This window comes from Heptranchias perlo, chromosome 37, assembly GCF_035084215.1.
Source record: "Heptranchias perlo isolate sHepPer1 chromosome 37, sHepPer1.hap1, whole genome shotgun sequence".
Lineage (NCBI taxonomy): Eukaryota > Metazoa > Chordata > Chondrichthyes > Hexanchiformes > Hexanchidae > Heptranchias > Heptranchias perlo.
In genome coordinates this window covers 7,385,363-7,399,283 of record NC_090361.1, presented here as the reverse complement: position 1 = coordinate 7,399,283, position 13,921 = coordinate 7,385,363, and the positions used below count along the sequence as shown (strand labels likewise).

Below are 13,921 nucleotides of genomic sequence, written 5' to 3'. Positions count from 1 at the left end.
AAGCCAGTGGAGATATTCTTGAGGTCATAAGGAATTGGGGCTTGACTATGGCGTGCTCTAAAACACAGAAGCTGAAGAGTCTGAAGAGTAGAAATGATCATAAATTACAACAATGAGCACATTTATTGCTCGTCTCTATAGTATCAGCTGGTACATATAAAAGTCTTTGCTTACGGTGTATCACACTTTAAATGAGTCTAGACAGTACAAAAAAAATCACTCTTTTCTAAGTTTCCCAGAACCAAGCAGAGAAAAAACACTTGTCCTTATTGACTCAAGGAAGTAAGCAATCAGGAAATGGACTGGCGCATCACTCAGAGATATGGTTGCCAACCCTCCAGGATTGTCCTGGAGTCTCCAGGAATTGACCTCCAGGACACTGCTGCGAGCAAACACCCAGGAGGATAATCATAGGGGCATTAAAAAAAAAGGTGGGTTTTATTAATTTTCTTTGAACGCTTTCATTTATTAGTTATAAAAAGAGTTGGAAAAAGGCAGATTGACAGACAGCCAAGGTTCATCCAATCGGGTGGTGAAAAGTCTGTTTGCTTTCCAATTGGGTGGGAAGGCAGTAAGCCGCGAGGGTGGACGTTTGAGGCGATCGATGGCGGGAGTGTGGGGGCGGGGCGGTTGGAGGCAGGAGGTCACGTGATGAAACCTCCAGGAATACGCCCGACCAGAGTTGGCGGCCCCTACAGCAATTTCCTAAACCCGGCAAGTTAGCGACCTCGACTCATCCCAGGAACTCAGGCCATCAATCGAACATTCCAACAGGCGGCCTTAAACCCTGATCCATTACAGTCCACGGATGATATTTCCACGATCCCAGCAGAACCATTGTGCTTTGCAGAGTATTTGATCATCTGTGTCTGTACGTCTTACAAAGTTCAATCCTGCTCTTAACTAGCTATTTGTCCAGCTGTTTTACAGGAGTTAATGGTCACAGTGTTAACTGCTGTTGGTGGGAGTCTATTGCATTGATCTGTGTGTGTGGGGGGGGGATATTCGTCAGACTTTTACTCCCAGCAACATGATTGCTAATTTTGTAATTCTATCTTCCAGCTCTGCCCATCGCCATTTCACTTAAATGGCCTCTTTATATCCACAATAGTCTTTCAGTATTTTAAAGGCACAGGTCATTCCACTCTCAATCTTCTTTTCTGCAATGAAAACATTCCATTTTTTTTGCTCCCCGCAGCCCCCCCCACCGCCCCCCCCCATAAAGGCTCATATGCCATGAATAAAATAGCGTAGTAATCAGTTCTACAGAGCAGGGAGATCCCATATTCCATCTCACCCAGGGCAATGAGGGGCTTTAGAACTGGCCTCAGAGTCTTTGTGCTGGGGGGGAGTAAAAATTACTCCGGGGATTTTGCTCCTAATCCCTATCAAATTACCTCTTACTGGAAATTACATGTGTTTGGACATTGGGTGAGGTAAGAAAAGATTCGCATTTACAAACTATCACGACCTCAGGATGTCCCAAAGTGCTTTACAGCCGATGAAGTATTTTTTGAAGTGTAATCAACTGTTGTAATGTAGGAAACGCGGCAGCCAATTTGCGCACAGCAAGATCCCACAAACAGCAATGTGATAAATGACCAGATAACCTGTTTCAGCAATGTAGGTTCAGGGATAAATATTGGCCAGGGAGAACTCCCCTGCTCTTCTTCGAAATAGATGCCCGGGGATCTTTTACATCCACCTGAGTGGGCAGACGGGGCCTCGGTTTAACATCTCATCCACAGGACGGCACCTCCGACACTCCCTCAGTACGTCCCTGGGAGTCTCAGCCTAGATTTTGTGTTCAAGTCTCAAGAATGGGACTTTGAACCCACATCACCTTCTGACTCAGAGGCGAGAGTGCTACCCACTGAGCCACCGAAAGGAATGGGCAAGTTTGTGATGCCCTGCACCCATAACTGAATAGCCTGTCTCTTTGGTCAAGTATCAGAAGGTATCTAGGAAGCATGAAATTCTCCCCAGAGTCAGTGCTATCAGCAGAGGAGGGAATACCAGGGAAATAAAAGGGACAAAATCCGTTGCTCAGTCCTCGGCCTATCCACTAGTGTCTGGTTCAGTTTGGATGCTATCGACTTCCCTTACACTAGTCATACAGCCACCCAGCTTGGTGTCATCATTACTGAGGCTGCCTCCACTATTTCATTTACAAATAGCGGGTCTGCAGGAGGCCCAGAGCAGCAGACCCTGAGCGAACCCCACTATTCACTGCTCTCCACCATGCGCTCTCCATTTATCATCACCTCTCCTTCCTTTTGCCAAGCTGGTTTCAGCCCAGCTGACTAATGTGCAACTTGCCCCATGAGCCTTAACCTTCTTTAAAAAGAATGAGAACTTTATAAAACACCTCCTGAAAATATTGCTGCTAAATTCATGCAAACAACCCCCGAGGCCTTTATGTTCTCCTGATGAACACTGGTAGCATTGTACAGAACGTTCTTAACTAAGATAATGGCATCTTCGCCTCTTTCCTCACTCATTTTCTTGAGGGTTCTAGGTTCAGATGCCCAATGAGAAGAACATGATCAAAGTGTTTTCAAATAATGAAGGGAGTTGATAAACTAGACTGTATAACTAAAATAATAATACTTGCATTTATACAGCACCTTATCATCGAGTTACATCAAAACTACGGGTTAGAAACAGGTCATTCGGCCCAACTGGTCTATGCCGACGGTTATGCTCCACACGAGCCTCCTCCCTCCCTATTTCATCTCACCCTATCAGCGTATCCTTCTATTCCTTTCTCCCTCATGTGCTTATCTAGCTTCCCCTTAAATGTATCTGTGCTATCTGCCTCCACTACTCCTTGTGGTAACGCGTTGAAACATCACGAAGCATTTCCCGGACAATGAATCACTTTAAAGTGCAGTGACTGTTGTTATGTAGGCAAATGAGGGAACCATGCTGCACTAACACCATTCCATGAACAGCATAGAAATGGATGAGTAGTTAATCTGTTTTTGGGGATGTTGGTTGAGGGAGGACTGTTGGCCTGGACAGTGGGAGAACTCCCTGCTCTTTCTTGAGTAGTGCCGGGGGGGATCTTTAACGTCCATCTATCCAGGTAAACAGGTCCTCAGCTTAATGTTTCATCCAAAGGGAGATGAAGCTGGAGAGAGTAGAAGCTAAGACTAAGCTAGAGCGGAAGTAAAGGCTAGGGGAGCAGATTTTGACCAAATATCTACCAGTAAAGCAAAAAAATGGGAAACATATCTTCAGCCACTATCAACATTTCCAGGAGCTTTAAGCCTTCCTCAGGCCCACCATTTTGGATCTCCAGAACCAATCCAGTGACATCACAACTTGAAGAACTGAGTGCATTAGATGGGTTAAGCAGCCTTTTCTCATTCCAATTGTCTTGTGTCAAGAGTAGAAGTCCAGGGTTACGAAATTTAAAAACCTGAAAACAAGCTTCTCTTTCCCATGTCACTTATGTGGCCCAATTAGCCATATATTTGCCGTGGAGTTACAGAAATGTATCCTGGAGTGAATATACCAGAGACCGTACTCTGGAAACTGGTAAGGGAGTGGAAAAGACCCTCCCAGCAGTACAATTTAACATTACTCCCCCGCTCCGCCTCCAAACCACTATGTACTTTCTAACAGTTTGACACTAATGTGAGAAGATTGAGAGGTGATCTCATTGAAACATAAAACATTGTGAGGGGGCTTGACAGGGTGGATGCTGAGAGATTGTTTCCCCTGGCTGGAGAGTCTAGAACTAGGGGGCGTAGTCTCAGGATAAGGGGATGAGGAGAAATTTCTTCACTCAGATGGTTGTGGATCTTTGGAATTCTCCACCCCAGAGGGCTGTGGATGCTCAGTCGTTGAGTATATTCAAGGCTGAGATCGATAGATTTTTGGACTCTAGGGGAATCAAGGGATATGGGGATCGGGCGGGAAAGTGGAGTTGAGGTCGAAGATCGTATTGAACAGCGGAGCAGGCTCGAGGGGCCATAAGGCCTACTCCTGCTCCTATTTCTTATCTTATTTCTTATGTTCTTATGTTAGCTTGGGTCTGCTCTGGTACTAGAGGGAACCTTGGATGGCTTAAATTTCTCCAAGCGAAAGAGTTTGGAAAGAGTGCAGAGGAGGACCATTTGATTAACTCCCAGTTTGAAGAGCATCTTAGTTACCAAGATAGGCTACAAGAGCTGGAACCCTACACTTTAGAGAAACGTAGAACTTAGGAGTGATTTGATCAAGATTTATAAGATGATCAAGGGAATAAATTGTGTTCGAGTCGACAGTTTGTTCCAACTAAATAAGTTAGGGAGGACCAGGGTCACAATTCTGAGTTGTCCAAGGTCAGATCGTGGTTAGATGTCAGGAGGTAGTTCTCTTCTCAGAGAACAGTGGACCTCTGGAACGGGCTTCCAGCTCGTGCAGTGGACGCCCATTCGCTGAATTCCTTCAAGTGAGAGCTGGACCTGTTTCTGGCTGGGTGAGGGGGCGGGGGGGGGCGGTGGAGATCGCCTCATAGGAGGCAGGGACTGCATAGAATAATCAGGGCCAGAGTGATCTCCTGGACTAGTTTTGATCGCCTAAGGGGGTCGGAGAAGAATTTCCCAGATTTTTCCCCCTCAAATTGGACTTAGGTTTTTGTCAGGAGATCTAATGGTTTCGGGTGGGGTGGGGAGTGTGTATATTGTGATGCACAAGGTATCACAATTGTGCGGGACAGACTGGATGGCCCAAAGGGTCCGATCCTGTCTGTGATTGTTCGTATGGAAAAACAACATTATGATAGCTAGAAGCACCATCCTTTCTATGGACCTGCACAATTGTGTTTGAAAGATGCTTAGGCTTCTGCATTTACAATGCTGCCTTTCTGAGGTGCTGACTCAAGTGCGCTACTAAAAGGAGATACCCTACAGACCCCAGTGAAATCTCATAATCTGAGGTGCCCCGGCACAGTAATTCCTGTCTGACCACCGTCTCCTCCTAGCTTCCCATTCTGAGCAGTGCATAAACGGCGATCTTTACCATTGGGTGGCGGTTTGACATCGGCGTCTCCTTGTTGGTTCGTGATTTCAGATTGTCCTGACTCTGTGAGATAAAAAGAGATGCGTGGTCAGCACTGGGATTCTATTTGTCTTTCGTTCAACCAAACACTGAGGGGCTCAACGCCAATGTGGCCTACCCAGAGGAGGCGGTGACCTCTAACCCCAGGCAGTAGCCGCACGATCGTCACTAACACCTTAAGTTATCAGTGGGGCCCGCAAGTGGTCCAGACAAAGTAGTCGTCTTTCCCAGTATGTCCATCCAATCAAAACAACATAGGAAGTGAGACAAGGTCGATTGACCCATTGACCCTGTTACTTCCTCTGGTCCGTGCATTATCTATACCCCATAGACTCCCAAAGGGAGGCTAGTAACCATAGCAACAATTCCAAGAAGGGAAAACTCTGGTCACCAGGGACAACTGAACGAAAATTCGAAGATATCTTCTTAATATTAAAACCTGCACTTATCCCTTTTCAATCCCTTTCAAAACCAGGTAGCCACCAACTTGTTTTTAACTTTATCAGTTAAGTGATACCTCCTTAACTTATTGAAAGGGTTAAAATAAAACACATGAACACCTGCCAAAACATATCTCCCCCCGGTGGCAGGATGAACAAATTAAGCTCCAGGCGTCTCCAAACTCACTAAACTCACTATCGTTGCCCCTTCATCACGGGGGCACTTTCGTAGGCCCAGCACTCCCGTTAAAATATTTTCAACCCTTCCCCCACTCAAGGATCGGGAGTCTGAAGTGCTGGTGTCACTGGCCCTGCTTATAACTATCCAATACAAAAACAAAAACAATCAGGAATTAAGTGAATTCGAGTCAAGGCCAGGAATAAAAATTGGATTTGAAAGGGCATCAAAGTGATGAGTAATGGAGGATGCTGGGAGTCAATTGTAAGTGATGGGCCAATGTGTTTGGGAGCCTAGACTCCAAAATCTGGTCAAGACGATGCCCCTAATCAGTAGGCCAGCGATGTGCACTGAGTTTTTAGTACTTTATATAGAAATCCATCTCTGTATCTCTTAATCTGGTGCATACATGTCACTTTTCAGATGATGCAAATAAATCTTAAGGAAAAGAGAAGAAATTTACACTTACAGCAGTTAAAATTACCCTCTGATTCACCTCTTGAATTAATAAACAGTCACTATTATGCTATTGAGGCTAATTCCGACAGGCAGTACCTAAGCAGTGGCCTTAAAGGGACAGGCCAGGTTAACAGCCAAACAGATTATCCACGAGCAATGCCACGGGAGATCAACTGGTAATGATTCTTTTAAACCGGGTGGGGCAGAGATTTTTTTTTCTTCCCCCTAAAGTTCTGTCGGATGAGGCCATCGAGGCCTCCGTTCTTGGTTTTAATATTTGTTTCTTGCGTTCTTTTCTTTGTAAGCCAAAACATGCACTTGTGTATGAACGAAATGTGCTGCTTGCCCCTTAGGAGGTCGCTGGGATTACTCTCCATCATCCTGAAAGCAGTGGGGCCTTATGTGCTTTGGGGCAGCCAGGAAATTTTAGAGACATTTTCTTAGTCTCCGAGGGATGTAATAAAAATGAGACACTGATTAATGTGTCTGTTGATTTGACTTATTACAGATGTTGTTGGTTGTAAACAGAGAATGAAAGGGCCTCATTTTCCTTTCTCCTTTCCCCTCCGTGATAATTCCTAGTTTTAAGCTGGGAGCGTACATTGATTTCCCTGTTTACAGGACGTCGAAATAATCTACCCTCGTACCAGTGAACTAGAACAGTCGGCTTGGGAATGATGTCATGGGGTTAGAGTTCATTCTTTGAGTCAATAATTACATCCTAATTACCCACCATTCTCAGCAGCAAACAGAAACAACAGTAGGTTCCCTGTTCCTTTGCTTTGACAGTGAGACCCATCGCCATCCTTAGGAACCTCCAAACCAAACCGCTGGGAAGACCACATAACCAGTTTCTGTTTGCCTGATATGGAGCGCACACCCTCTCCCCATTGGGGCACTTATCAAAGCTACAGTGCAGGTCTGCAGCCCCGGCTCTCCACAATTAGCGCGGGGTTCTTGCTGGAGTTTAAGCAATTAAAAGTGCAGTCTGGAGCAGAATCCCCTCCTTGTCAGGGAATTGGCGTGCAAGGTTACTTGGAGCTAACTGCGAAGAGAAACCCAGCTGATGATGAATAACCAACTGGAATATTGAGGTCCTGCCCGGCTCAGATGTCACATAACCCAACCTACCACAGAGGAATGACTTGCTTGTCATCTCCCATCCCAATTCCTTTGCTATATTAAGTCTACCTTATACCCCATTAAAATACAGAGCCACTTCTACCTAGAGCAGTCCTGTAAGACCCTACTGCCCCCAGCGCTGTGGAAGCCACCTGATTTACACATCACAAGGTGGACTCCACGACACCTCTGCCAACCGTTCGAAAGTCACGAGCCGCAACGTCCCTTTCCGGCCTTGAATCCCACTCCGGTGGCTGGGCGAAGGTTGATGTCCCAACTGGGAAGCTGCAACTGTACTGAGAAAAGGGTTTGTGTTTGGTGGCGTTGCTTCTTCAAGAGGACCATGGAAGAAACTGCCTCTCCAGGTGGCTCTCCATCCCAGTAGACCTGCTTCAGCTAACCCGCCCCCTCCTCCCCCCACTTACATTAAAAGCTCCTGCTGAAGTCCAGGTTCCTGCAAGGGGCAGTGATCCAGATCTCGCTGTGTGGACAGTAGCTTTCAGAGCCACGTGGCCTGGCCGGTAATGGTACCTGAGGAGTTTCGGAAGAAAAGGCACCATGTGGTCCAACCAGAGGGATGAGAAACAACTGAGAGTCATAAGATTGAAGAATAATGGGAGCAACTACTCTGAATCAAGCCTCAAGTGCGCCACAGAGTGACCGATGAGTACCTCATGCCATGAATTCCCAATCTCGGTCAGGCTGGGAGTAAGAAGTGAACTCTGCTCGATGTTCTATATCTCTGGTTACAAAGCAGCAATGGCAGGTAGTGTGCAGGCAACAGGTCAGCCCTTGTCACCATGAGTTTGGGAATGGCATGTGTTTTGTGGAGAACCCCGAGGGGAGCAATGAAAGGAAAAGAAAGCATGATCTTCTGAAGTCTCCACTGCAGCCTTCATGCAATAATGTATCTTTGCTTCCTTAATGGCTCAGAGGAAGCCATATTGTGTAAGACATACAGACCAGAACATCCCAGGTTTGATTCCGGGTCAGTGTTAAGATATTAAGGGGAACTGATAGGGTAGATAGAGAGAAACTATTTCCACTGGTTGGGGAGTCAAGACTTTCAGGAGTGAAGTTAGGAAACACTTCTACACGCAAAGGGTGGTAGAAGTTTGGAACTCTCTTCCGCAAACGACAGTTGAAGCTAGCTCAATTGTTAATTTTAAATCTGAGATTGATAGATTTTTGTTAGCCAAAGGTTTTAAGGGATATCCTAACTCGCACCAAGTTCTGTTCTCCCATCACTCCTGTGATCGCTAATCTACATTTGCTCCCAGTCCATGATCGCCTTGATTTTAAAATTCTCATCCTTGTTTTCAAATCCCTTCATGGCCTCGTCCCCTCCCTATTGCTGTAACCTCCTCCAGCCCTACAACCCTCTGAGATCTCTGCACTCCTCCAATTCTGGCCTCTTGCACATCCCCCGATTTTAATCGCTCCACCATTGGCGGCCGTGCCTTCAGCTGCCTGGGCCCTAAGCTCTGGAATTCCCTCCCTAAACCTCTCCGCCTCTCTCTCCTCCTTTAAGATGCTCCTTAAAACCTACCTCTTTGACCAAGCCTGTCCTAATTATCTCCTTATGTGGCTCGGTATCAAATTTTGTTTGGTTAATCGCTCCTATGAAGCGCCTTGGGGCATTTTGTTATGTTAAAGACGCTATATAGATGCAAGTTATTGTTGTTGTTGTCGATATGGGGCTAAGGCGGGTTTATGGAGTTAGGTCACAGATCAGCCATGAATGGCAGAACAGGCTCGAGGGGCTGAATGGCCTCCTCCTGTTAAGTTGGATGATATCAGCCGGGCAGCAGGAGGCCCCAGTGCCAGGGATGGTGATTGAGGGGGAGGATAAAAAAAAAGGCAGTGGTTCCTTCTTCTGATCGTTATCCAGTGACCCCCACCCCCCACTCCTGGAAACAGCATGTATGTTGACATTGGGTCAGAACCAGGCGCAGCAAGTGACGCTCCCCACAGTCGAGTAGCCTGCTCACACTCACTGCCTAGGCTCACATATGAAGAAGAGCCACTTGGACAAGATAGCGGGAGGGGAAGGGGAGGCTGTCAGTGGAGTTACACCCCAGCACAAGTCAGGACCATCGGGGAGAAGGAAAAGGCTTCATGAATTCCCTCAAATGGCTTTATTGAGGGGCGAAGAAGGGAGGGAAAATCACATTCCCAGAATTATTAATGGCAATTCCCACAAATGTGCTTGAAGGAGGAGCTCGCCGTTTACGTTGACACCAGCAGCAGAACAGGCAGCATCGTGTAAAAGGCTTCGGCCTACATACTTGGCCTGTTAGCTGGGCTGCCTGCAGTGTCTGGCAAAGAGCAACATTCTGCAGCTGGACGGAACCAAAAGTTGGGGTGAGGTGTAGGGAGAGGGGGTGTAGCAAGGCAGGAAGAGACCCACTAATTTATGCTAATTGTCTGGATGACCAGCCAGAGAAAACCAAACGCTGATGAGAAAAACAGGAACGTTCTGCATTTCAACAACTCTTCTCAAAGATCAGTTCAGTCATTCTGATCACGCCTGACCTAAGCTTTTTATAATTCCCATGTCATCATCTATATCAGGTTATATAATAGTCAGTCCCATGGTGGGTAATCTGACACAGAATTGGATTCAATCACCACAAGTTCACAGTAAAATTATCTGCAAAACTTTTCTACAGCACAATTTTCATACAGAATTTTGGAAAATATTTTCCAAAATGTAAACTGCAGCCTTAAATTTGCTCGATTTTTTCCCCAATGGCACCCACAGTTCAAGTCAGACACTTTATATAAAAGACGATGCTTTGTGGGAAAGGAGGAGGATTAATGAGGATGAGACATTAATCCGAGACCCTGTCTGCCTTCTCAGTTGGACGTAAAAGATCCCTCAGCACTATTTCGAAGAAGAGCAGGGGAGTTCTCCCCGGTGTCTTGGCCAATATTTATCCCTCAACCAACACCTAAAAACAGATGATCTGTTCATTATCTCATTACTGTTTGTGGGACTTTGCTGCACACAAATTGGCTGCCGCTTTTCCTACAAGAGTGACTACATTTCAAAAGTATTTAATTGGCTGTAAAGTACTTTGCAAGGTCCTGAGGTCGTGAAAGGTGCTACATAAATGCAAGTCTTTCTTTCTCTTCAATAACCCCAGTTCCCAACTCTTCAGAAAGCTCAAATCTGTTCAACACTCAAATATATATTTCTGGGAGATTTTTCGAATCCCTCCCTCGAACCCTTTGGCAGCATAAAAGAAATGTCTGATAGGCATGTTGTCTCTCAGCTCCAGCTCCCAATCTCTCTCGCACACATGCACACCCCTTCCTTTTCTATCTTATTAATATCTGTATGATTAGTGCTTCTCAGAGCTTCCCTGTTTGGTTCCTCCTAAGTTCCAAAAAGATATCTCACATGACCTTTCTCCTCTTTGCATCCTCAATGTTTTGAAATCAACCCTCTTTGCACCACCTCCGGCTTGCATACAATCTTTCCCAGCACCTCAAAACTGTACAGCTCCCCGCTGGTTTCCTTCAGTCTTTCCCTTCCTCCCACAACTTGCAGACTTTCAAAACTCATGCTTGGTATCACCCAATCACTACTTCATGATCTATTTTGTCTTTTCTCCTCCTCCTCGTCTCAACGTTGCTCATGCCCTGCACCAAGGGCCTTGGCTGGTCACCTAGGTTTCTCAATATAAAGAAAGCTTTGAGCTATAGTGGTAAGCCGCTGCCCAATGTAACGATGAACCCACATACAGGTTCTTCGTCTGCGTTGAGTTTGCAGGTTTGAGCCGAGTAAAGCTTTTTTTTTATTCGTTCATGGGATGTGGACATCGCTGGCAAAGCCAGCATTCATTGCCCATCCCTAACTGCCCTTGAGAAGGTGGTGGTGAGCCGCCTTCTTGAACCGCTGCATTCCATGTGGTGAAGGTTCTCCCACAGTGCTGTTAGGATGGGAGTTCCAGGATTTTGACCCAGTGACAATGAAGGAACGGTGATATATTTCCAAGTCGGGATGGTGTGTGACTTGGAGGGGAACATGCAGGTGGTGTTGTTCCCATGTGCCTGCTGCTCTTGTCCTTCTAGGTGGTAGAGGTCGTGGGTTTGGGAGGTGCTGTCGAAGAAGCCTTGGCGAGTTGCTGCAGTGCATTCTGTGGATGGTACACACTGCAGCCACAGTGCACCGGTGGTGAAGGGAATGAATGTTTATGGTGCTGGATAGGGTGCCAATCAAGCGGGCTGCTTTGTCCTGGATGGTGTCGAGCTTCTTGAGTGTTGTTGGAGCTGCACTCATCCAGGCAAGTGGAGAGTATTCCATCCAACTCCTGACTTGTGCCTTGTAAATGGTGGAAAGGCTTTGGGGAGTCAGGAGGTGAGTCACTCACCACAGAATACCCAGCCTCTGACCTGCTCTTGTAGCCACAGTATTTATGTGGATGGTCCAGTTAAGTTTCTGGTCAATGGTGACCCCCAAGATGTTGATGGTGGGGGATTCGGCGATGGTAATGCCGTTGAATGTCAAGGGGAGGTGGTTAGACTCTCTCTTGTTGGAGATGGTCATTGCCTGGCACTTGTCTGGCGTGAATGTTACTTGCCACTTCTCAACCCAAGCCTGGATATTGTCCAGGTCTTGCTGCATGCGGGCACGGACTGCTGCATTATCTGAGGGGTTGCGAATGGAACTGAACACTGTGCAATCATCAGCGAACATTCCCATTTCTGACCTTAGGATGGAGGGAAGATCATTGATGAAGCAGCTGAAGATGGTTGGGCCTGGGACACTGCCCTGAGGAACTCCTGCAACAATGTCCTGGGGCTGAGATGATTGGCCTCCAACAACCACTACCATCTTCCTTTGTGCTAGGTATGACTCCAGCCACTGGAGAGTTTTCCCCCTGATTGGCTCTGGTGTCCTGGGACTAAAAGGTAAGCCAGGATTCCTGCTTCAGATCACTCTCCATTGACTCGCCCACCCCCTGACTGGGTGTATGTGTGGAAGTGGAATGGAGAAAGGATCAGGCTTGGCTCCAATCTCCCCGAGATACCCTGATGGCATCCACTGTCTTGGCTCAGAATGGAAGGTGTCAGATAGTTTCCAGCCCTCCCCCCTGAAACTGGACTGCAGTCAGAGTCGGCTCCCCCAGGAGAGGAGGGGGGAGAAAAGAAAACTGCAGCAGAGTGAATCCGCCACAGACCCAAAATCCCCATAAATCTCGATACAGCGGCGATTAGAGTATTAGCAACATCGGGGCAAAACAAAGCAAACCCTAGACAAAGCCAGTGTTTGAATCCAAACCTTTTGGGGGCGGTGAGATGAAGAGTAGCCTGAATAATGATCTCTTCAAACACTATCCACTCCGGGGGTAGATTGCACAAGATCCTACCTGGGGGGTGCGTTTCACCCAACAAAATCTCTGAAATGCAGGGACGTCCTTCCGTAATGGAATTACATCGAAAGTACAGCACAGAAACAGGCCATTCGGCCCAACTGGTCCATGCTGGTGCTTACGCTCCTCATGGGCCTACTCCCACCCTATTTTATCTAACCCTTTCAGCATAACATTCTAGTCCTTTCTCCCTCATGTGTTTATCTAGCTTCCCCTTAAATGCGTCTATGCTATTTGCCTCAACTACTCCTTGTGGTAGCGAGTTCCACATTCTCACCACTCTCTGGGTAAAGAAGTTTCTCCTCAATTCCCTTTTGCATTTATCAGTGACTATCTTATAATTATGGCCCCTAGTTTGGTCTCCCCCCACAAGTGGAAACATCTTCTCTACATCTAACCTATCCAACCCCTTTCACAATCTTACAGACCTAAAATACAATTTATCTTCTCTCGAATGCTGTTGGGCAGCACGGACTCAGTACGAGCACTTGGAACTTGCCTAAAGCTCTCCCATTAGTGGGAGAGGAAGAGCTGCAATTATATAGTCGCAGCATTTCTTGTTCCAAGACCTGTAATTTGACTTCTTTTTTTGTGTGTGGCTGTACACCTGATTATCCTCTGTGTACACACTCTGTGCAATAAAGCTGCTGTTATGAGACAGACAAAGAAAGGCTATTGTGCTTTGATCGATTAACTCATAGTGTGTAAACGTTTATAATGACTCGTAAAACACCAAATGTCTATTAATCATAAACATTAAGGTCGCAAAGAAGACTTTGATTAATGGAAGTTCCTTGAATACCTCAGGCAAACATTATTGACTCAGAGGAGCTCTGTGCATTACTAAGCATAAATCCCAAAATATTTAGCACACTCGTACTGCTAGGGCAGTGATCTGATTTCTTCTAGGTAGTTGGGGGGGGTGGGGGATTTTTTTTTTTGTTTCCTCAAATTGAGGAATATAACAGAACACTATTCCCATTTTTCTCACCCCCTCACTCCTTGGTGTCAGCATTAAAGAGAATTAAAAGCAGGGCAGTGTCATGGTTATGGTCTTGGGTTGACAGCCCAGAGGTTGAAAGTTCAAAGCCCACAGGGGCAAGTTGTGAAATTAAATTCAACAAACCTGGTAATTTACAGGGCCTCACCAGGGAAAATTACCATAAAAGCTGCTGGGTTATCATTAAAAACCCAACTGATTCACTAATGCCCAGTCTGGCTGACATGTGACTAGTTTCCACTATACGATTGACTCTTAGTGGCATAGCAAACCATTTATTTTTCAGGGTAAC

At 46.3% G+C, this 13,921-nt stretch overlaps 1 protein-coding gene across 4 annotated transcripts in view; it reads right to left on the bottom strand.

Annotated features, from left to right (window-relative positions):
• Window positions 1-13,921, bottom strand: part of nfixb (nuclear factor I/Xb) — a 355,165-nt gene that overhangs the window by 99,728 nt on the left and 241,516 nt on the right. For all 4 annotated transcript variants that reach the window (XM_067973063.1, XM_067973066.1, XM_067973064.1 and 1 more), the window contains one exon: window positions 5,011-5,073. In XM_067973063.1, coding sequence (XP_067829164.1) covers window positions 5,011-5,073 — 63 coding nt within the window. The remainder of the gene's footprint in view (window positions 1-5,010; window positions 5,074-13,921) is intronic.